Below are 24,148 nucleotides of genomic sequence, written 5' to 3' on the forward strand. Positions count from 1 at the left end.
AATTTTTTTCCTTGCATGAAGAACAGAATAAAACCATCCCCTACTGTTACAGTGATGGTTTTGAGTTTATAAAAGAGCATTGAGTGACTCATTTGAACTAGAAATCACGACTCAATGCTGAATCAGTGTTCTACACACAGATGCGTTAAAGAATTAAAGAAAGATAAACATATACACAAGGTAACCATGATATAAAGCACAATAACTAATAAATAAAACTCAAGATTTCATGAAATGCAATGCAAACTCTTCAAGGAATATCCAAGGAATTCCATATTAATTGAGACATCAGACTAGAGATACAGAATATGCTATAACAGTATAAAGTTTGTGTACAGGTCTGTCACTTGTCTCCAAAGACACAGCTCTCTGACAAATCCTCCTTGTGATATTTACATAAACAGCAGATAAGTTCCCCGGCATTTACAAATCTCTTGAACTGGGAACCAACAAAAATAAGAACCGCACCGAATATTTCAGGCAAGGTTGACAAGTGTGCAAAAACAACAGAAGATACTCAGAGATTTGATGGCGACACTGTTAAAGCAAAATGATGCACAACATGTCTTCCCTAGAATAACAGAATAATCATGAAAAGGCTCAGCCGCGTTTGACATTGCAATGTGCTTTCATGCATATGAAAATATCACTTTCTTTACCATGGCAATGCCTGAAATGTCGTAGCGCCTGGGACACAGAGCTGTTGTATTAGCATAAAGCCTGCAGCACACAGGAAATTCATTACAACACCTCCCATAAAGAAAACCTGCCAGTGCCAGTTTCTAATAGGCCAATGAAAGCAGCACACATTTCTAAATTTTTTGTGAAAGCAAGAACTCATTATCTCTCCAAAGCAGTAATAGCAAATACGTCCGACTCCTGTACTGTTCTAATGAATATATAAATGTCAACCAACAATAATTACTTACAAATAACGATCTACTCATGAACGATTCTCTCAGCAGCCTCTGTCTCATATATCTTCACCCTTCCTGATCTTTCCTGAGTTTAACAGAATCAACGGGTGTTTTTGTTGAGTGAAATTCACAACATAGGATTTGCGCAAATGTATAATAGACAAGCTGTCGCTAAATGATTGCTGTACTTGATAAAAGTTTAAATGTGTAATTTTTCAGATGTTAAAATAATTGGCTGGGGGTAAAAAATAAATGCCTAAATTCACTATAACTAAGCCATGTAGGTTAATTTACCCAAAAGTGTAAACACTGTAATTCTGTAAAACATTAGTGGCATTCCAGATGATACAGTATACATTATGCACTATGTATTTATCATCAAGCATTGGAGTCGGAATTATCTGGAAATATGAAGTGCACTTTTTCTTTTTGAAATCATCAGTAACTCAATATCACAATCACATTCTACAAAATGGCTTGGTACAGTGCATACTTACAAAAGTATGTGAATTAGGAAGTACCTATTGTTCTGTCAGCAACCGATCACATAGCAACACAGGATCAACCAATGGCAGGAGTTTCGGGGTAGGATTATGTGTTTGTTTGACCAATAACAGCAAGGGGGGATTTTTGGGGAAACCTGTTTAAACAATTATTATTTTTGCAACTAGATTATTTGCCAACACATTACAATAAGATCCCATTACTTAATGCTAATTGATGCTTTAACTAACATTACACTGTAAAAAAAATCTTGTTAAAAAAACTGTCAAATCACTGGCAGCAGCGGCTGCCAAACAAAAACCATAAAATTAAAGTAAAATATGTTAATTCAAAGAGGGAAAAATCTTTGAAAAAACAGCTTTAAACCGTAAAAATAAAAAATTAAATAATAATAAACGATAAAATGACTGGCAGCTACGACTGCCAATCAAAAAATGTATAATTAAAGCAAAATATCTTAATTTAACGAAATTCAAGAAAATTCAAGGAAAGTTGTAAAATAACAGTGTTTTTATCAAAAAAATTTAATGAAAATTTCTGTAAAATTATTGCTTTTGCACTTTATTTTAATAAATATATTTTACTGTAATTTTGTGTTTTTTGGTTTGACAGGTTTTTAAGATTTTTATTTTTTTTACAGCGTAACTAAAATGGGCAATACATTTGTTTATTAATCTTCATTAATGTAAAAATAAAACAGTTAATTGCTGGTTCGCTAGCTCAGCTCCATTAAATATTATTAACAGATAACTTTTAATTTGATTTAAATTTAATAATGTATTAGTGTTGAAATTAATTTTTCATTGTTACCCGTTCACATTAACTAATGTCAACAAATAGAACCTTAATGTTATCCTTTTTTGTAGTTTCTTTTTAAAGATTATTCATGTAAAGAATTTGCATCATGAAATTTCACCCAACAATATAATATAATTTATACATTATTCATTGATATATATTGATACATATATATATATATATATATATATATATATATATATATATATATATATATATATATATATATATATATATATATATATATATATATATATCTATATATATATATATATATATATATTTTGACTGGTAAAGAAGAGCGTAACCGCCTACCAAAAGCAACTGCTAGCTTGCCAGTACGTCCTGTCCTTCCCCTACAACATTACTGCGACTCTACTGACAAATTGGTCATTAATCTGTTTGCATCCCATCTTCCCTCTCTACAGGATCAAGTCTCTAGCCTGCGACCAGATAGTCTCGTATCTACTGCCCACATCCCACAGTCATGGCATCTATTTAATGGCTCCGATTTCTCAAATCAATAGCTATTGACTGTGCTCTTCCAATCAGCCCCGGACACAAACACAGGGCTTCTCAAGGCCACTGCCTGCATCACCTAATCCGTTACTAATGGTGAATCAGCCCTTCAATTACAAAGGCACACTGAACAGCAGAGAGAGCTCTGCGTGTTGATATAGAGTGCTTTGACGATGGTAAAACTGATTAAAGCAACAAATTATTTAATGATTTGACTGTCACCGTTAGCTCGTCATAATAGCTTCGGATCTCTAGAGCTATTTGCATGCATAATGAAAACGGAACCACTCCCAGCTGCGAGAATCCTGAGTTAAACTGCAAACGCTTCAGCGGTAGAAATAGTAACAGTGAATATTTTATACCATGGAGTGCCAATGACATCACAAATGAACCTTGTTTGAATGTAATGAAATGTGTTTTATGGTCATACCAAAATGAAAACCAAACAACTTGACTGAAACACAGCAGTGCATGTGCACTGTGGGCAGATGTTACCCTTTGCACTGATCTGGGATCAATTGTGAGGTGGGCTTTCATAATCACGTTAAGCATTTGAGAGACAGACGCATCGATCTACACCCCCCAAAAAAAACATGCAAGTTGTGTCTCTACGGGTTTGTTTCCCTGTGGAATAGTGACTTACCAAGCTCATTGTCCAGTTCCTCTGTATGTACCCCTTCTCTCCAGAGGAAGTAAAAGGGGAGCAGGTGTGCACAAAGTGGGGCAAGAAAAAGAGAGGAAGGGAGTCAGAGAGGGTTAGTTGATAAAAAAGCAAAATGACAACTCAAAGCTTTATAATTATGCCACCATATTATATACACAATGGTAAAGGTTTTTTATGCAAATTATAAAATGTAAAATAATGAATCATAAAACTGCTCTGGAAATCACTCCAGGTTCCACTGCACAGGAAAACTGGAGGTTCAAAGGAGCTATTTGTATTTGTGTGAGGAAATTCAATATAATCCAGAACCTCCTTATAGCATTATAGAGGCTGCCTTAGTTATTTTGTCACAGGGTATGAGATTGGCTGTTATAGCTATGACAGCTCAAGAGCGCCATCTACAGGCTATAATGAGATTACAATGGATGATGTGAGGGCTTGAGCATGAATGGTTATCTACAGGTCTGAAGCTGTATTTGCTATGGTGACACAGACATTATTTCAAATTTTAGATTTGCAACACTAAAAGCTTATGTATGCACAACACCAAAAAAACACTCGCAAATAAGCGTTATGAATGCATGTCACCATGAAACTGATATTTGCAGAAGCAAACCGGACAAAAACTCAACCACATATCCATACCATCATCTTCACATTCCTCCAAGGGTTTCTGAGGTTTGTCCATGCATCGGGGATCTATCCAGGATGTTGTCTTTGTGTTGTGGCTATGAATAGATACAGAACACAGACAGTGAGGCATTGTTCTAAAAGATGCCTGCAGAATAACATCCTGTGGCTTTTTTCTGCATCCCAGCAGGCAGGAAAATGTATACTGAAGTTTGACACTTCCTGTCTTGATATCTGAAAAACTGCCAGTAGCAATATATAAACTTAAAATAAGAAACACAAAACTACTGTAACCTCAGGTATTTATAGTGCAGTCTGTCTATGCATAAAAATATCTAAAAATAGCGATAGCGCTTCCCAGAAGTATTAAAGGAATTTTAGACAATCGTGTAAAATGCACAGTTTAAGATGCATGCATTTCAATGCGTTAAATTCGAAAGATCAAACCAAGTTGCATCTTCAAACAAATGATCTTAGAACTTTTCCCTAACACTTCTTGTTTAACATCAACAAGCAATCATAAACAAGTTAACAAATATATTAAAGTTTAAATATTATTAAATATTACTGATATTAAACATGAAAAATAAAAAATGAATTTACAACTTAAATAACAATAACAAATATTTGATAAATAATAACAATTTACATAATTATAACCAATTATTAACACAGAAATTATGATAAAAATGAAAATACAGTTATTCTTATTTGTGAGAATGAAGTGACTAATTTATGCATTAACTTCTCTTTTGATTTTTTTTATTGATCTGTTGACCTATAATTGATTATCAACTTCTCTATTGATTTGTTTTACTACCTGTTACCCTATTTTCAATTTCCATACATCTGACCATATTTGCTATTACTTTAATACAATAAATTGAATTAGTTTAATTCAAAAATACATATTAGTTCAATTTTGCCTTATTAATTTTTGTTCTTCATTTATTTAAAATTGACTTTACACGTATATTTACCTATGAAATATAATTATATTTTTAGTAGGAAAGTTAAAAATATATAAAAATAAAATTGCTACTTGTTTTGATAATTTGATATTTTGCATTATTCATTATTCCGAGCCCAAATTTATTTATTTTTTTTACATCTAAAAAAAATATTAAGACTGCAGTTGGTTCTTACTCTATAAAGTAGACCTCTCCGCTCTCAGTGTAGGCCATCTCCCAGTTTTCGGGCAGAGGCCCCAGAGGGTCCTCTTCCGTGGGATAGCCGGGGTGTGTGAGTGTGTTCTGAGAGCTCTCCGTGGTTGACGCCGAGGTGTTGTTGAGCCCGTAGGGTTGAACGTAGTCGCGGGCGAAGGGCCGCACAGAGGGGTGGTCGTCCGGTTCACTCGAGTCTCCTGCACACATAAGATCAGAACACAAATACAGACCCTCTCAGTTCAACAAGGCTCTGGTTCAGAACTGCATGCCCACTTCCTGTAAACTCTGCAGTGATCAAACACCATTCACACTCTACTGAACACAAATACGCATACCGACACCTGGCTGTCTGACACTTTCCCACCCACACCAAAAACTGAAATCACCAACATCCCCTCAAATCAATAAGAGTGTAAACTGTGAACACTTAACCTTCTTGAAGAGGTGAGGAATCTAAACAAATCGACTCTCAACTACATTGCATGGCACGCCTGACTGAATTAGCGGCTTTAAATCAAACCACTCTGCCAAATGAAAGGCATGAACCTGTATGAATACGACAGCTTATTGCCTTTTCTAAATCAAGGGCCCTAGAATTAACTTGGATATTGAAAATAACATGCAATATAAGAAAAATTATCATACAGTCAAATATACTCTCGAAGTAAATGCTTACAGACATGAGCTTGTGTAATAAGGAGCAGGCATTTACTGGTATTTACAGCCGTTTTAGGCGATTCAAACAAGTTGTCAGATTAAACTGTTATTACCTAGTAATAGTGACATGTCTAAAAAGCGTCTATACTGTTCAAATATTTGAGGTAAGTAAGATATAAATTCATACTTTTATTCAGCAAGGGTGCATTCAACTGATCAAAAGTGACAGTAAAGACATCTATTTAAAATAAATGCTGTGCTTATGTACTTTCAAAAATCCTGGATAAAAATGCTTCACATCCACAAAAATATTAAGCAGCAACTGTTTTCAACACTGATTATAATATGAATATGTTTCTTGAGCAGCAAATCAGCATGAAACACTTCTTTTAAAAAATTTGAACAATAGTGTACACTGACAGTGTGTTACTACGTAAAGCACAAAAAAGCACTGCTTCCAAATATACTCCTACTTTCTTATCACACAGCAAACATTACATTTAGAATGCTCAGTGTTATTGTAGTTGAGCAGCTTTATTAATTAAAACCTTAGATGTGTACCTACTCAGATGGGGTAAATGTCTTTGGTGAAGTTTCAAACCCTTCTTTTAGCATATCGATTGAATGACAGGTCAATGGGCGGTACTTCATTTTTGTCCAGTACACAATGTGCACATTGTGAATATGATTTGAGTAATAGAATCGCATCACGAAACTGTTGACTCCTGTAATTAGTGCTGTCCACTTTTGATCAGATTACAGAAGATGTCAATACCTCTCATCGACCAGCAGCTATATCACACAGCAATCTATTTCATAGACAGACGTCCTCTAAGAACACCACAAAATGCACCCCATCCAATACTCTGATACAGAGTGTGAAAGTTGGTAGAGCATAACTGTCAGATCAATAAATACAGACAAGGAGAGTCCATCTTGGGGTTTTCGAACACAAACAAAACCCTCTACCACAGCCAGATGGCGCTCTTTCCCCCTTGCTACCTGAATAGTAATGGCGAAGGAAAAGGAAAGCAACAAAGAGGCATCACTCATGCCTTCTCCCATGTGCCAGATGGAAAGGCAAACAAATCGGCTCGCTGCTGACCTGTTAAGCTACTGTTCATTTCAGGAACCTCGTCATCATCCTCAGTCTCTGTAGGCACTATTCCAGCATTTTGCATCTCATTGTAGGACTTGGTTCGGCGTGGGGTCGACTGCTGGGAACCAGGAAGGCTGTCTTGCAGAGCATCGCCAGTAATCACTTTCCCACTAGGGGGCTGGCTGGGCGGCTTGGGTGTTCCATAATAGTTACCTAGGCAACAAGAGGATATTACCAGCATTCAGAACAGGAGGGTTAAAGGAAATGCAAGACATGATGATGTGGGGTTTTGAAAATGCTCTATTATGAAAATGACTGCTTGTCTTCATGAAGTTTGTGCAAAGGAGATAATGGTATCAGTGTTGGCTGGACAATCAGGCGGTAATGAGTGCATACAACGGACAGAGCTGTCTGTCTGAAAGAAAAGCACTTCACATCATTAAATCAGAGTAATACATTTGGAGTTCAGCCACGTCAGGCCCAGTGATAAACCTTAATATTGATAAAAAGATTCATTTTGACGAAACAACAGCAGGATGGAGTAAAAATAAAGATGTCAAGATTTTAACTATTGACAAAAGTGTCATTTGTTAGGTATCCAACGATTAAACACTAATTTTTAATGTTTTATGTCAATTTTTAAAATCAAAATATTTAACAGCAAATAAATAAATAAAGTTTAACTAATAAAAAGTTTAATTCTAAGAAAGTTTAAGAATAAAAAAAAAGTAAAATAAAATGTTACAATTTGATATAAATAAGAATTATTAAGGTTATGCGCTATTTCTAGGTCAAGTCACTTATTTAATAAGTAAATTTGTAATCTGAACATATGTGATTAAAAATGTTAAAAATAAATAATCATGATTGACCACATGTACCAATCAAATACAGCATTTTAACCACTGCATTAGTGGAACTTCATTGGAAACTTCCAGTTTTATATATTGTTACTTTTGATAAGAAAAAGTCCCATCTTTCAAAAGAAGTCCATTTTATCAGGAAATTCAAACATTAAATGGAGTTTTGAAGCTCTTTGATGTGGCATGACATCACTATATAGGTGCATCATTTCAAACTGTAGTGCGGAGCGCGAGCATGATCATCCCTTCCTCTTTACTAATTGTTTTAACGTGAAATAAACATGAATGAACATCTCATGCCTCATGCAATTGCTCAATCGGTGTTTCAACTGTGGAAAGACATCAGTAAAACAGCTTATAAACAAAATGCAGGGTCCTATGAAATCTGTTTTATTTTTTCTGGATTCTGTTTTTTTCAGTTTTAATTTTTCTTGACTCCTTTTTAATAGTTAAATTTAATTTTTATTAATCAAAAAGCATGTCTAATTAATTAAACTCATGAAAATGTATACATTTTCACATCAGTTTATTAAAAGTTCAACAAATATTACATGTTTAGGGCTCTATGGAATATTTTATTTTTTCTAACCATATTTTTCATTGGTACCAAATTCTGTGTTTTAGCATGTCTAATTATTTAAATACATAAAACAACTTAACATTCTTTTTTTTTTCCTTATGAATTTTTTTTCCCTCGAAATTTTTCTGGTTATCAAATGAAGGCATAAAAAATTAATTTGAGTTATCTTTTAATTATTGAAAACTAGGCAAACTTAATTTTTTTTGGCAAACAAAGGGGATTTACTATTAAAATTAAAACATGGAAGAAATGATGTGTGATTATTTCGTAAAAAATAATGTTTGTTTCATTTTAGTAGTAGTAGTAGGCTACGTACATTCTACTGGAAAATGTCTTCAAATCAAACCGGCCTTTTATTTTGACGGGTTGCCACGAATACCTTTACAGTTCTGTGTATGTTATAGTTTTACTCAAATCAAATGGTCAAATGCTCATGAAGTGATTCTCAGAGCAGTTTTGGAGATGTTGTTCAGGTGTTTATTTCCTCATTTAGTGAGACGGCAGACGTTGAAATCATCGCGAGCATCAGGTGTGTGGATTATGTGTAGTCGGCTACATTCATTAACAGACACACAGAACATGTAGGATTCATATTTAAAACGACTTTTGCGGCTTAATATTTACAGATACTATTCCATATCATGATTTGATTAATTCCGTCAAAATTTGACAAATTCCGTGACATTCCACGTTAAACTGTGAATTCCGTTTTTATGACTGGATTCCGCGATTCCGTCCGCGTTTTCTGCATCGCGGAAATCATAGGACCCTACAAAATGTCACATAGCATTTAATTTACCGCAAGCAAGTCATCAATGTCCATAGCTCATTATTTGCCAGAGAAATTAAGTCTAGAGAAGAGCATTTCATGAAATATTAAGCTATATACTCATTATATTTTACTTTACCTATTATAACATCACTATAGTGATGTCTTAATTAGGTTATTTAAATTATGTTTAAATAAATCTGTTGTGAAACAAGTTATGACAGCCACTGTGTAAATGAATATATTTCAGCAACAAATAGAAATTTTATAATTTAGAGGTTAATTTAAAAACTGCATTATGTGCAATTTACACAGTTTTAATATTTTGTTTGCATATTTCTTTTTAAGTTGAGTGTTAAAATTAAATAATGAAAAATTTAATTTAAGTTTGGGCTCTGTTGTTAATTGTAACCTTATAGTAATGTAAAAGGGCTCCCTATAGTTAAGAGCATATGCTGAGGTAGATTTTTATAATTTTTTTAAGGAAATAGCCATTTCCTCAGTAAACCAAAAAAAAAAAAAAATTTTACTTTTTTTTTTTTTAAATCTGACAATTATTAAAAAAGTAACATTTTAAAATATAATGGCCAATCAAAAAGCATGTGTTTAAACTCTATAGATTGCAGTTTACCTTCGTAAGATCCGATCTCCAACAGTGTCCCACTCTGTTCAAGCTTCAGAAACTCGTCCACTGACAAGAAATTATAATCTACTCCTGGCACCTCTCCGTCACGAGGGAGGCGGGTCGTACCTGTGACCAGCAAAAAAGGAGAAAGATCCCATAAGAGACTGACATCATGAAACTGCTAATTTATGCTTAAAACCATATACACAATATCTATGATTACCACCTACATCAGGGCCAACAACAACCACATGCTACAGTCTACAGGCTCCTGGAAGCCAAACGCTGGGTGTGAAATCAGCGTGAGAGAGCTTTGCACAGCTAAAAGTGAAGATGTTGTAACACCTTGATGATAATTGGTTGTAGGAGAGCAAAGTGTGGCTCCAAACCCCACTGTATTGCTCTAACTACATATTAGATTAAAGCAGCTTTAGGGATCAAAGAGTCCATACGGCTGCTCTGCCTCCTCTATCACATTCCCTTACACCCTGTTTAGACCTCGTATTAAAATCCATCTCAGGCGATCCCATACAAATGGTCAGTACTAAATACAGGTGTAAATAGGGTTCAAATACAATGGTAAAAGACCGGCTACTGACCTGTCAATCAACCAACCATGCACTTAACGGTTTTAAATGATAAATGGAACTCTGAAACATGTGCCAAGATCTTCAAAATATACTGTTTTTGTATTCATGTAGGATTCTTTGGTTTAAAAGCATATTATTTCTTCTATACTTCAAAAAAAATTTCAATTTAATGACTCTAAAAATGTCATAGTGTAATCAAGCAAATAAAAAGTACTAACCCTTGAATATATGAGTTTACACATCTTTTATATATATAATATATATATATATATATATATTATATATATATATATGATATATAGATATATATATATATAATATTATTTATTTTATTTTTTGTGGAAGCCGTATATATTTTTTTTTTTTTTTTTTTTTTTTTTAATTGCAAATATCATGAGTTTTTGACATGACATTTTACAACCTTATATTTTCATAAGGTCAAATTATCTGGCATTTAAAAAAAGTTTTGTATTTTTTAAGAAAATTAAAAAAATATAATTTAAAGAATTTAATTCCACAAATTTAATAACATACATTTTTCTTCACTATATCAAAACAATTGTATCACCCTGACATTTATTTATTTCCACACATTCTATTTAAATGGACTCTGAAAGCCCAAGAGCATGTTTATTAGACACCATGATCGATCATAACATCATCCACTCACACAACACTCGTACAGATGTGAAGTGCATTTGCCCCTTTCGTTGTACCCATAATCAATATCTCAGCTGTCATAAATCCTGTCTTATCAACACAACAATATTTATTTGCACTTGGACACTGGGGTCTTCTGCAGCTATTTGTGATGCTGAAGGTTAAGACGGTGGCCTGGCAGTCACCGCATGTTTCCCGCGCTTGTCCCACTGCATGCTGTATCTCCCCATCACTTGATGAAGCTGATGAATAGCTGATATAAATAGCACCCCAGGATGGGAGATGCTCTTTGGCAGCCATCTTAGTGACACTGGTGATAAATCAACGATGTGATGATAACTCAGTTTTCTCAACAACCTCACAATGTAATATTCTCCTTGGTTTACAGGCCCTTTCAACTAGTGTACAACACAAGCCCCAAAATAGATGCTGTGCAGAGCTTGTGTGTCTCTTTTAATAGGATTCAGGTCTTTTTAGCTGTTACATTTTGATGTAAACATCTGTGAAACCTGTTTTTGTTAAGCTTGCGTTTTATAGGAGCACAGCAATTCTGAGATAATACTTGTTCTCTTAAAAACAGAAAACAGTCACTACTGTTCAAAAATTTGTGGTCATTAAGATTGTTTAAAAAAAAAAAAAAAAAAAAAAAAAAACTTTTATTCAGCAATGATGCATTAAAATTGATCAAAAGTGACAGTAAATACATATATATATTTTTTTTTAATTTTCCAAAAGAAATGCTTCTTATGAACTTTCTATTCATCAAAGAATCTTGAAAAATTGATTATGATTTCTACAACAATATTAAACAGCACAACTGTTTTCAATATTGATAAGAATAAAAAAATGCTTCTTCAGCAGCAAATCAGCACATTAGAATGATTTCTGGAGGATCATGTGACACTGACGACTGGAGTAATGATGCTAAAAAATTCAGCTTTGATAACAGGAATAAATAAAATTTTTAAATATATTCAAATAGAAAACAGATCGCTTAAATTGTAAAAATATTTCACAATATTACACTTTTTACTGATCAAATGAATGCAGCCTTGGTGAATATAAGCGACTTCAAAAACATTTAAAAAAAAATACAGACTGTGAACATTTGAATGGTAGTGTATATGTTAATGCTGGCATTGATCTTTTATGTCTATTGTGAAAATTTCCAAATATCTTAATATATATCCTGAACTTTGGCCAAATTGCTCTATATTTCTAAAAAAAAAAAAAAAAAAAAAAAACCAATACTACAATATAGTGCCTTGTCTTCCACAGACAAACAGAAGATGCTATTGGTCAAGCCAGAAGCTGACAACTCGGCCTGCTCAAACAAAAGAGAAATGTTTTGAAAGCAACACAGAAATGTGAATTTACTTTTTGAAGACGACAACCAACAAATGGTTGACTTATAGCTTTAGATGCTCAAGAAGCATTACACATCGCCTTCATGTTATGACTCAATGACAGTATCAGTGGTATATTTTTCACCTTCACCTCACTAACTGAATCATGCAATAACGCACCCTAGTTCTGCTCCTATGAACAATAAATAGAAAACAAAGCACTTAGGTACATTTATAGTATACACTTTACACAACATGCACAAATGTGAACCAATGTCACTACAGCAAGTAGACAAATAAATCCACAAATATATAAATAGCATAACTGTCACATGATGATATATTTTCTTGTTGCTAGGGACAACCCTAGAAGGATACAATCCCTGAGAGCCTCATCTATCATTTCTGAGGGGATCAAACCATTTCATATCACACACTGTGCCACACAGTGAAAATCATGTGTAAAACAACAGCCTCAAAAATGAACATTGTGAAGGCAAGCAACTGTATGAATGTTTATATCAGGCATGCAATAGGCTTGCGTTTGCTATATAGCTTTTATTGTTAGGTAATATTTGAACTTTGAGTCACTGATTTATTTTAGCATATATTTTATATATATATATATATATATTTTTTTTTTTTTTTTTTTTTTTTTTTTTTTTAGAGAAGATATTTTGAGGAATGTTGGTAACCAAACATCTGGTTATCACTGACTTCCACTGTGTGAAAATAATAATAATAATAATATTTTCTTTAATTTCCCACAAATTTTCCCCATTTTTATTTTTTATTTTTTGACATTCTGTTTGATACCTCAAATCCATGACTTTTCCACAATTTTTCAGTCATCTGTGAAAACTACATAAGACATTTGATTCGGATCAATTTACTAACAAACTGCAAATATTGAAAAAATTTAAATCTACTGTTGTGGAAATCATAATACATTTTTTTTCAGGATTCTTGAATGAATAGAAACTAAGAACAGTGATTATTTGTAACAGAAACATTTGCAAAAGACTTTTGTCGATGATTTTCAGAAAAGTCCATGATTTTCCCTACAATTTATAGCCTATTCATTTCCATGACTTAAAAAACACAATGTAAAATTGCTTGATATTTACAGCTTTCCCATGGCTATTCAATTCTGAATGACCTTAATTATCCCTGGGTGTACATGTGACAAACACACTGTGCTTAGCAAGAGTGCAACTTACACTACAGAATACAGTACACTTCTTTTTTTTTAACAAAAAAATCAACATAATCAGTTTTGATTCTACTGTTAATATACTTATGCTAAAACACTGAAAGCTCACTAGGCGCCCAAGTGCTAAATGGACCAAAGGTGAGGAGCAGTGACAACAAGCATCACAATCTGCAGCTGTTCGATCCCAGCCTACACACTCTCATCAGTTGTGGGTCAGCGATTGTGAACAGAAGGGGTTACTGTCAACAAATGGCATGATCCAGGGCCCAAAAGAGAAACAATTACCTAATGGGGGTTTACAACCCTCTGCTAAATGATAACCCCTTCACTGACACACATGCGTCACAGGCTGTAGCTGCTACCATACTGGCTGCTCGCTGTATTTTTCAAGCAGTGAAGTGTATGTGCAGCTGGAGACGTTCTCTCTCCGGAAAAGAACAGTGGTGCTTCACAATGAATCAGCATCAGGAGTTCCCACAGTGCAGCCTGGGAACATGCAACAAGTCCATACATACACACACTCAAATATAACTTCAGACTATATTGGTATATTATGCGCAATATGGACAGTGCTTTTAATGGAGGTCATTTTTCCATCTCAAGAGTAAAAAAATAAAAACTAAAAAATAGTAATTGTGAATTTATATGGAAGCTTGTTTATACCAAAGAACAAAAAAGGTAAATACGTTAGTTAGATATGAACTCAGAATTATGAGATACAAATTTAGGATTGAGAGTTATAAACTCAGAACTGTGAATTTTGAATTACGACTTGCAGTTCTTGACTTTTTTTTCTAAGAATTGCAAGATGTTTATAATTTGCAATCGCAAAACACAAACTTGTCTCAAATTGTGAGACAAACTTACAATTTGTGATAAAAAGTCAGAATTGTGTAGTTAAAAGAAAAACTTGTGAGGAAAAAAAAATAATTACCTTATTTATTTATTTATTTATTTATTTATAAAAAATTGCGACATGTAAAAAAAATTGCGATATACACACTTAGAATTGTGAGATGTAAATTGAAAAATTGCAAGAACAAAGTCAGAACTCCGAGTTTACATCTCCCAATTGAAATCTCTCAATTTAGACTTTTTGGAATTCTGAGAGAGTCACATTGACCTTTTTTATGTTTTTATTCCGTGGCGAAAACGGGTGTACAGTTCCACAATTGCCAGCATATTTCTCCCAATGTGACAGTTACCACCTGTTTCTCGTAACTGAAACTTTACAAATTTAAGAATATTTATATTTATATTGCAAATATATTTTAAAATTTCTTTCATTTACCTTTTTCTTTACTCATAGTTGGAAAAAGGAAATTCTATAATTATCCTTTCCAGAAAGGAAGTTTTAAAGATCCATCACATTTCAATTTTTCACATGCTTTCCTCACAGAGGTGGATTGTAAACCATCTTCAAAAGGTAATTTCACAGAAAACAGGATTATCCCTGCTCTTTTGATATAAAGATAGACTAGTAAATTGTGCAACACAAAGACCATTTATGGAAACTAAGTTGCAAAAACAGGTCATTCTGTAATCGTCACAGTTTTGAATGTAACAGCTATGAGGGCATTAACATATTACCTCCCACATTTACACATCAACAGCTGTTCAGTAATCAACAACACGGCCTGTCTTGATGAATGACAGTGTGAACTACACCAGTAGTTTTCATATGCAAAGAAGTTAGCCAATCATAACAAAGGTCATTTACATTTAGATGCCTTACATAAAGGTAGAGTTACTTAAAACAGCCTGTTTAATTCTAAAGGTCACAGAGAGGGTGTGAAATGTTTTTGTAAAATAAAATTCAGACAAAAACCTGGGCTAACATTTTAAGGGTACTTCAGAGAAAATATACAATGCATCAAAGGTGTAGATAAAATGCAAGGCATCCCTTTCATTGTAGTATGATAAATGTAAATGTTCTTCTTGGCATAGGTGTAGTCAAGGTCTGGCAAGTCTGGCTGAGATGTTGACATGCAGTCTGATTCTGCATCAGTCTGTCAGGCAGTAATCCCCTTTAGACTCCATGTAGCTTAAAGGGATACTCCACCTCAATATGAACATTTTGTCATTAATCACCCCCATGTCGTTCCAAACCCGTAAAAGCGTCGTTCGTCTTCGGAACAGAACTTTAGATATTTTGGATGAAAACCGGGAGGCCTGTAACTGTCCTATAGACTGCCAAGTAAGTTACACCGTCAAGGTATGCTCTTCTGTATCAGCCATGCCACAAGGATGTGCTGTTTTCTTTCAAATCAAAGCTAAATACACATAGAAACAGCACATCCTTGTGGCGCAGCTGATACAGAAGAGCATACACAGCATGCGGTGATATGGATAGACACAGAGGAGACTGTTGACAAAGGAATTGTTGAATAAAGTTGTTATTTTTGTTTTCTTCGCTTACAAAAAGTATTGTGGTTGTTTAATAATGATTTGTTTGATAAAGTTGTTGTTTTTGTTTTATTCTGTTGATGTATTTATTATTTTTGTGGACCTTGACAGTGTAATTTGCATGGCAGTCTATGGGACAGTCACAGGCCTCCCGGTTTTCATCCAAAATATCTTAAATTGTGTTCCGAAGACGAACGAAGCTTTTACCGGTTTGGAACAACATGGGGGGGAAGTGATTAATGACAAAATTTTCATTTTGGGGTGGAGTATCCCTTTAAATCTGGCTGAGCTGTTGACTTAGCTTATGACTGATTCTGGATCTGTCTGTCATGTTGAACGGCATTTCTTCCTCTCACCTGTGAGCTAGCATCCTCTCTACAGAAGGAAATCTGGATAAATACTGCTTCCTGCATGAGGATTTAAAGGAGAGGTAGCTTCACTAATTTTAATATGTATATCAGAATAATAGACACATTTGCTTTTAGAGAAGTAGTTCAATCAGAACTTAAAATTTCATAATTTACTCACGTCATTTCAAACCCAAACTACTTTTGTTTCTTCAAAAAATGCTTTGTGCACACAAAAATGCTTTGTGAAATGTACTTATATTAAAATTCTGGCTGACATGAAAAAAAAAAATGTATTTGTCCAAAAACAAACAAATGGTCAATATTGGAATGCTATACTGTTGTGTCTAAATAAATTAAATCAATGGTTTTAAAAGTAATCTCTAATATATGCAGATATTCCATATGGTTCTGATATGTCATGCATTTCCGGTTACAGTGGACTGGGACTGAATCATTTAAGCTACAAAAAGGACAATAACAATGATCATGATATGTGTGACAATGGACCAAAATCTATCACCAGATCACTGAGTCAGTGAGTTGAACAGGTTCAGTCTGTTTTGTGAATGAATCATTCAGATTTTGTTTGTGCAAAATGTATCAAATGTTTCACTGAACGCACCAACATGAGTCATTGAAAATCTTGATTGGTCTGTCATATGACATTAGAAGTCTTCGAATATAGCTCACAATTGTGCTTTTGCATCATAAAAGTTTGCTTTTGAACAAGCGCATTTCTAAAATTACATCTTAAGTATTCCATGGAAGAACCAAAGTCATGTGGATTTGGAACGACATAAGGGTGATTAAATCATGACAGAATTTTAATTTTGGGGGTGATTTAATCCTTTAAGTGAACATGTAGTTAAGGACAAGGACAGAATCTCAAGAGCTGTGAACGGAATTAGAATGAGTGCAGTGATTTGGCAGCAAAAACAGAGGCTCATTCATTCTTAATGAAAGCCCGGTCCCTATTTTAAGGCATTTCTCATCAAGTGTTTCAAATGACACAAAGTTTCAAGATTTCTATGCCCCAAAAGGAATAAATAAATATAGAATTCATTCCAGGATGTGGTAGATTGCAGAAAAAGGAAAAACATTTCCATGCAAGGTCTATCTTTTTTTTTCCACAAAATGGAGCCTGATCTCTCTACACATTTTTGCGTATGACATAAATACATGCAGTGGGTAAAAAATAGCTGCGTTGTGAAGTGCTAAGCCAGCAAGGAACCTGAAAGCACCAAAGGCAGACATATTTAACATCACACGTTCTAAAATACATCAGAAAAACGACAATGCCATGTGCACATCCAGCACACAAACAAGCTCTAAAAATAGCCATGTCTGATAAATCAATTTTATTTAAGCGGTTGAGATTCCAGGAGCACTGCAGTACCCAGCTTTGTGTTCCTGAAGCCCCTAGTTCAGGTTTCTGATATGACCTACATTCGACACATCACAGGACTTCATACAGGTTTGGAACGACATGAAGGTGAGAAATGAAGGTGATTTTGGTTCTCTAAAGCATTGTTTGGCAAGACCAATTCACAAGCACAATCTCAGAGTTGTGATTTTGAACTCAGGAGAAGACCCTGCAGAGTTCTGCTTCATCAAGCTTCAGATTCCTTTGAACATCTCCTAAGCATCAAACTTCATTGACTCACATGCCTAGGAAAGATTCCTTCAGATTTGTTGTCACCAAACAGTCTGTGAAAACCATTTGGCCGTTTAAAAATCTTTTTTTTTTCTTTTTTTTTTTTCTAAATCTGGTAAATGTTACACATTGCTCTTTGTATTGCTGAAAAATACATTAACGAAACAAGTAAATGTATTTACATATAATTATAAATATAAACTATAAAATTAAAAGACATTTCTTTTAAATGTATAGCACAATGAAGGCAGCAACATAGATACTGTAGGAGTCCCATATATATGTTGCTGTCTCCATTACTGTGCTATACATTAGATTATTAATAATTACTTTTAAATCTATAATATTATAAATTTACAGTTTATTGCTGGTCTGTGGTTTTACAGTGCTGTAATTTTTAAAGGTTTCATATTATTGTAAGCTGAGCTTAAAGGGTGCACTTCTATGAAAATCACAGCTTCAGTGTGACATCAATAAGAAAAAGTATAATTTCATAGATATTGTTAATAATAATTGTTCATAATAAAATATGCATGAGCGTAATACATGACCTAGACTATTTATTTAGCAAAATCCTGTCATTTTAATATTCTTTTAAGATTTTGGTGAGCTTAATAGGTATGTTTACCCTAGTTAAAAGTCTGAATATATAGAAGTAAATCTGAAAATATAGTAATAAGCCTGAATAAATAAATGTAAATTGTGAATATATAGGAGTAAATCTGAATATATAGTTATAAGTCTGAATATATAAATGTAACGTGTGTCTGTGTATATATATATATAAAGTTTTTGGTTTTATTGTATTAATTTTGAATATATAGTTATAAGTCTGAATATATAAATATATAATAAAATATAAACCTCACAATAGCATAATACTAAGTCTGAATATATAGAAGTAAATCTGAATATATAGTTATAAGTCTGAATATATAAATGTAATATGTGTGTGTGTGTGTGTGTGTGTGCGCGTGTGTATATATATATATATGAATATATAGTTATAAGTCTGAATATATAAATGTATTTTTTGTTTTTGTGTGTGTCTGTGTATATATATATATATAAACATCTTGGTCTCACAATAGGTTAATATTAATTTATAGTTATAAGTCTGAATATATAAATGTAATATGTGTGTGTGTGTGTGTGTGTGTGCGCGTGTGTATATATATATATATACATCTTGCTCTCACAACAGCATAATAGTAAATGCTTTCTACAATACTGATTAGCATTAACAATTCACAAATCATTGTTCACAACTGTGAAGTAAACTAAGGAATACTGGACTTTTAAAAAGGTGAACAGCCCTTCGATATATCCTGCTCCAACTTCCTGTTTCAAAAGGAAATGTCAACAAAGGAAAGAGAAAACTACAGTATATATGTACTGTATCTTTCCTGTCCATAGCACAAACGGGTTAGAGGTTACGTATCAAATCAAAACCCTAAATATGAGCAAAATAAATAGCTTTAGCAAAACATTGGAAAATGGCATTTGCAGAGATACAGTGGCACAATGCTAACTGACTGATGATGAACACCTTAAAATAATTACACACACAAATTAAAAAGCAGGCAGCTTTGAATCATAAAGCTGGTTGTCGGCTTTAGGTTCACATGAGTGTAACAAGACTTTGAATTCCAAACCCTGGTCTCTGAGCCAATTTAACACTCGGGATGTGTGTATGTGCATACTAATCACTCAATGAGGGGGAAAAAAAATCACAGTTGCATGGTGGACAAAAATAGTAAGCCTGTATAATTCAGCAGTGTCTGATGACTCCTATACATAATATGTTTCAAAATTAGCATGCATCCATATTCAAATCCTTAAAGGTCAAGCAAAGGTGTGCAGCACAGTGAAACTAGCACCCTTTCCCTTCCTGATCCAGACACAAAGAAGTTTTGTAGCTTCTTTGTTTTCTTTCACACTAGGTCAGCTTCACCTCTCCCAGCCACAACACAAGTTACCTGGCATTGTGAAATCGGACATACAACATATTGTCCAGTTATAAAGCAGATCGAGGCATTTAACGGGAGGTATTGCATTCCTGGAGAGCAATACTGCAGTAACTGGAGAGGCAATCAATCAGACGCAACGCTTTAAGTGACTCTGAGCCTCACGGCCGTGATTCAGTTAGAGGTGTAGCGTAGGCTGTTGTTAACGCATTTGGAAACGACTCATTATCATCATCACTCTAATAATAGTCAAGACTATTACTATACCAGCATTCGGATGTTTGCGCATTTCCAAAGTTATAAAGGGCCTGTGGATTTTGGCTTGAAATAAATGCATGATTACTATATTTTTTACAACAAAAACTGGGTTAGTTTGAGATGCTAAGTCTTCAGCGCTCTTCTCACAGAAGCAATTTCATGCGTTTTCTGATGCCCTCCCAGTTAAATACATAAAAACTAATTGAAAAATGCTCTCGTACACTGGGATGTGTTTGTTCTGAGCTGAAGCTGTTATCTGCATGGCTTGATTAAATTTTTCATGAGCCTGACCCAGTGAGTAATACAGGCTGCACTCTCTCTCTCGCGTTCTTCTCCTACGTCCTTCTTTTTGTGTTCTTGTCATCTTTCCTGCATGTGCTTCTCTCTATAATCTATAAATGAAAGGCAGTGACATGACTGGAAAAATTATGAAACAAATCAAATGAGTGGCAAAGCTTCAAAGGGGTCATATGATGCGATTTCAAGTTTTCCTTTCTCTTTACAAGATTTTCGTGCATAGATAAGGTCCCTAAAGTTGCAAAGACTAAAGTCTCAAACCCAGAAAAGAGATATTCTTTAAAAAATGTAAGACTCGTCCATGTCCTCCTAAAACAGCTCGTTTAAACACGCCCCCACATGTACGTCACTGTGTGGGATGATTTGCATAACACCACCCAAATGTTTACACAAAGAAAGAAGGCTTAACTTTGATTTTCGCTGTAGTATTGCTGCCGCCGCCACCATACCGTGGAGACACTGTGTTTTTTGTTGTGAAATTTAAACTACTTTGTTTGGCCTTCCAAAAGAGGACACAACTAGAAATCAGTGGTTAAGTTGTATTTACAACACTGTTCCAGAACACTTCAACCCAAATATCCATGTGTGTGCAGTGCATTTTATGTTTACATGGCACGATACACAACACAATGTGTAAAAAGACAGTATAAGTCTTTATAATCAGTAATTATGTCCCCAATGGATGCAACAAATGCCTTATTTGTAATGGGTTTTATTGGTTTTGTCTGGTCCTGCTAGGACCCTGGGATACAGCATCACAGTATGTTAACGGGCGTAACATTTCCGTCACACACTTGAGGCATTCGGCCAATCACAATGCACTGGCCAATCAGAGCACACCTCACTTTTCAGCGTGATGAGTTTTGTAAAAATCGACGTGCTTCCGAAAGGTGGGGCATAGAGGAGCAACAATAATGCACAGTATGTGGAAAATAATGTTTATTTTAACCTTAAACCACATAAACACATTACATTTCATCAAATACACAAAATAATGTTATTTTTAGCAATGTCATATGACCCCTTTAAACTTACAAGTGCATGTTTGCTTTGAGACCATCTCAATCATTGTAAATTTCAAATATTAGTGTACTAATAAAAGTTGGCGTTTTAAGCAGATGCACAAATTGAAAATTTACTACACATTTTTAAACAACGGATAAAAAATGTTAATGATGCTTCTTGAACTCGCAATTATATATAACATTTTCATTTACCACCTATATCTGATAATCATTAACAATAAGCAATGCATCATTCACAGATGTGACGACGAAAAAACTAAAAGATAATGGATTTTTAAAAGAGGGAAGTGGCACAAGTTCCTGTTTCAAAAGGAAATGTAAAAAAAAAAAAAAAAAAAAAAAAATTTTTTAATGGATTCAATTGATCCCATTTTCTAAATGAAGAGAGACTCTTATCTGATTTCTGAAAGGATCATATACAAAATAAACCAGAAAATCAATTCTGAGTAATAAAAAGCAGAAGTAGAATTATTAATAATGTGTACTTAATGTGTAAGCTATAGCATGTAGCATTTTCTAACTTAACTGTGGTTCAGACAGAACTACTAGACCAGTTTTTCCCCACACTGGAATGAAACGCGGCTCTCGATTCACATCGCATAAAGCATGTTTACATGAATTTTTGCAAGGCAACAGTTTCCATTAAGATTGAAACCGAAAGCAGGGCTACAAATACTTTGTAGCTAGAGTTTCTCTGTAAAATGATGAAACAAACACCATCGAATTACACTAAACAAGCAAATAAGTTGATCGCCCAAATAAAAAAACTTTTACTTTTAACCTTTGACAACCTCGCCAAAGTTATTAAACCATCTGTTGCCTATCCTGACGGACATGGACTAGAAGAAAGAATATTTGAAGTACAAAAAGAAAGCACCTATACTTTGTCAGAAGCATTAATCAAAAGGCAAAGCACAAATAAATGGCATGTCCAGGCTGGAGGCGACTTCAGTAGAGTTCAAAGGGATATAAGATATTGACAGTCTTGTCACAGCAGAGGCGTTTGAGAGCCTCTACTTACTTTCTATGTGACTGATGCCCAAAACTGTTGACAGTTCACTACAGATTTATCAAAACACACTGAATGGCACAATAGTTTGCATTGGTAATGCTAATAACACTTCACATTACACATACACCAACCGATCACTGGTTAACTAGCACATCTGCACAACCAAATATAACTAAAGCTTTGTTAAATGAATTATCAAAGCAATAAGTGCAAGTAACATTGCATTACAGCAATTTTACCACAGTAAAGCAGTGTTCTTAGGCACAACACTAACCAGAGTGCAAAAAAAAACACAGCTGTAACATAAGGCTTTAAGTAAATGGCAGCAACAGCAATATTATGATGAGGCACCACTGTTCAGTGTATGCCATCTCTACAAATACAAGCTGGAGTATTTTATCTAGTAAGTTTGGCCAGTATGTTAGTAAACAATTTTGAGCCAGCATGAATTACACTAGGCAAAACAGAAGGTTGAAGAGAGATACATGAGAGAAGAAACTTGGCATCTCATGTCTGGAACCGGGAGACATTGGGAAAGCGAAAACTCATGATCGGGAAAGGCTCGGGGATGTGCGCCCATGTTGATGTTGACAGCCAGCCCTTCCGGCTCAGTGGGAGAGAGAACCATCTGTCCTAGCAAAGGGTTAATCCACAACACAGATCCCCGATTCGAGCATTTTCCACCCCACATATTCCCATTAACAAAATGGAGATGTTTCTAAAAGCATATCCCCCAAAAAGACCTCCTCTTCAAAACAAAGCATCGTTTTAGAATTTATAGACTCCATTAAATCTACTCATTCCAATGACGTCTGTGGCAAAACTACTGATCAATGCATCAATGCATGCCAAATAATGCTTTCCCGAATATATCGATCAATGCATTGATGAGCTGATTTGATACACAAAAACCGAGCTCACAAGGAAAAAGCCATGCAATACGAACACACACAGTAGGCCTATTCCTGGTTTCGGATTAACTTGGCTCAAATCTTCATCAAATAATCTACATAAAACACCAGTCTGTCATATATGAGCCAGAGAATGCATCCATTTAACCCATAAAGACCACTAAGACACAAAGAACCCTTCAAAATGGGCATCTTTTTTGAGCTTATATAAGAGGCTGAGAGAAAAAGAGCATGAGAAAGCCTTTCAGACACAGATACGGCTGGAGACAACGGCTGCAGCGGAGAGACAGACATAGGGCTGGTGTGGATGGGAGGGGGGCTGGGAGAGAGAGAGACGCCTGCCACACTGCTCAACTCCAAACATAATGGCCTCCAACACGTCAAGTGACCACAGTTCACTTCAACCTCCACTCGCTCAAGCAGACAGGCACGTACGCGCACGCTCCAGCAGCTAACGTGGACCGCGGCATCTCTGGTGCACCATTTTGCCATACTCAACGAATCACATCCTCTCACATCCCTCAAGACGGTCACATACTCAGCTACATTCCCCGCGTTCCTGCTCCCAGCTTTCTCTCACTCTTTTTGCATCCCTCATTCCCCACCCCCACCGTCAAACCCCGGAAGCCGAAGAGTCCAGGTGATATTTGGGGGGAAAAATGGTAAAA

At 34.7% G+C, this 24,148-nt stretch overlaps 1 protein-coding gene across 12 annotated transcripts in view; it reads right to left on the minus strand.

Annotated features, from left to right (window-relative positions):
* LOC109108295 (membrane-associated guanylate kinase, WW and PDZ domain-containing protein 1-like) overlaps positions 1 to 24,148 on the minus strand; it is a 127,405-nt gene that overhangs the window by 35,399 nt on the left and 67,858 nt on the right. For all 12 annotated transcript variants that reach the window (XM_042734344.1, XM_042734342.1, XM_042734339.1 and 9 more), the window contains 5 exons: positions 9,798 to 9,917; positions 6,961 to 7,167; positions 5,179 to 5,395; positions 4,048 to 4,130; positions 3,382 to 3,417 (listed from right to left, as the gene is read on the minus strand). In XM_042734344.1, the coding sequence (XP_042590278.1) occupies positions 3,382 to 3,417; positions 4,048 to 4,130; positions 5,179 to 5,395; positions 6,961 to 7,167; positions 9,798 to 9,917 (663 nt within the window). The remainder of the gene's footprint in view (positions 1 to 3,381; positions 3,418 to 4,047; positions 4,131 to 5,178; positions 5,396 to 6,960; positions 7,168 to 9,797; positions 9,918 to 24,148) is intronic.

The sequence above is a fragment of the Cyprinus carpio genome, chromosome B11 (genome assembly GCF_018340385.1).
Source record: "Cyprinus carpio isolate SPL01 chromosome B11, ASM1834038v1, whole genome shotgun sequence".
Taxonomy (NCBI): Eukaryota; Metazoa; Chordata; class Actinopteri; order Cypriniformes; family Cyprinidae; genus Cyprinus; species Cyprinus carpio.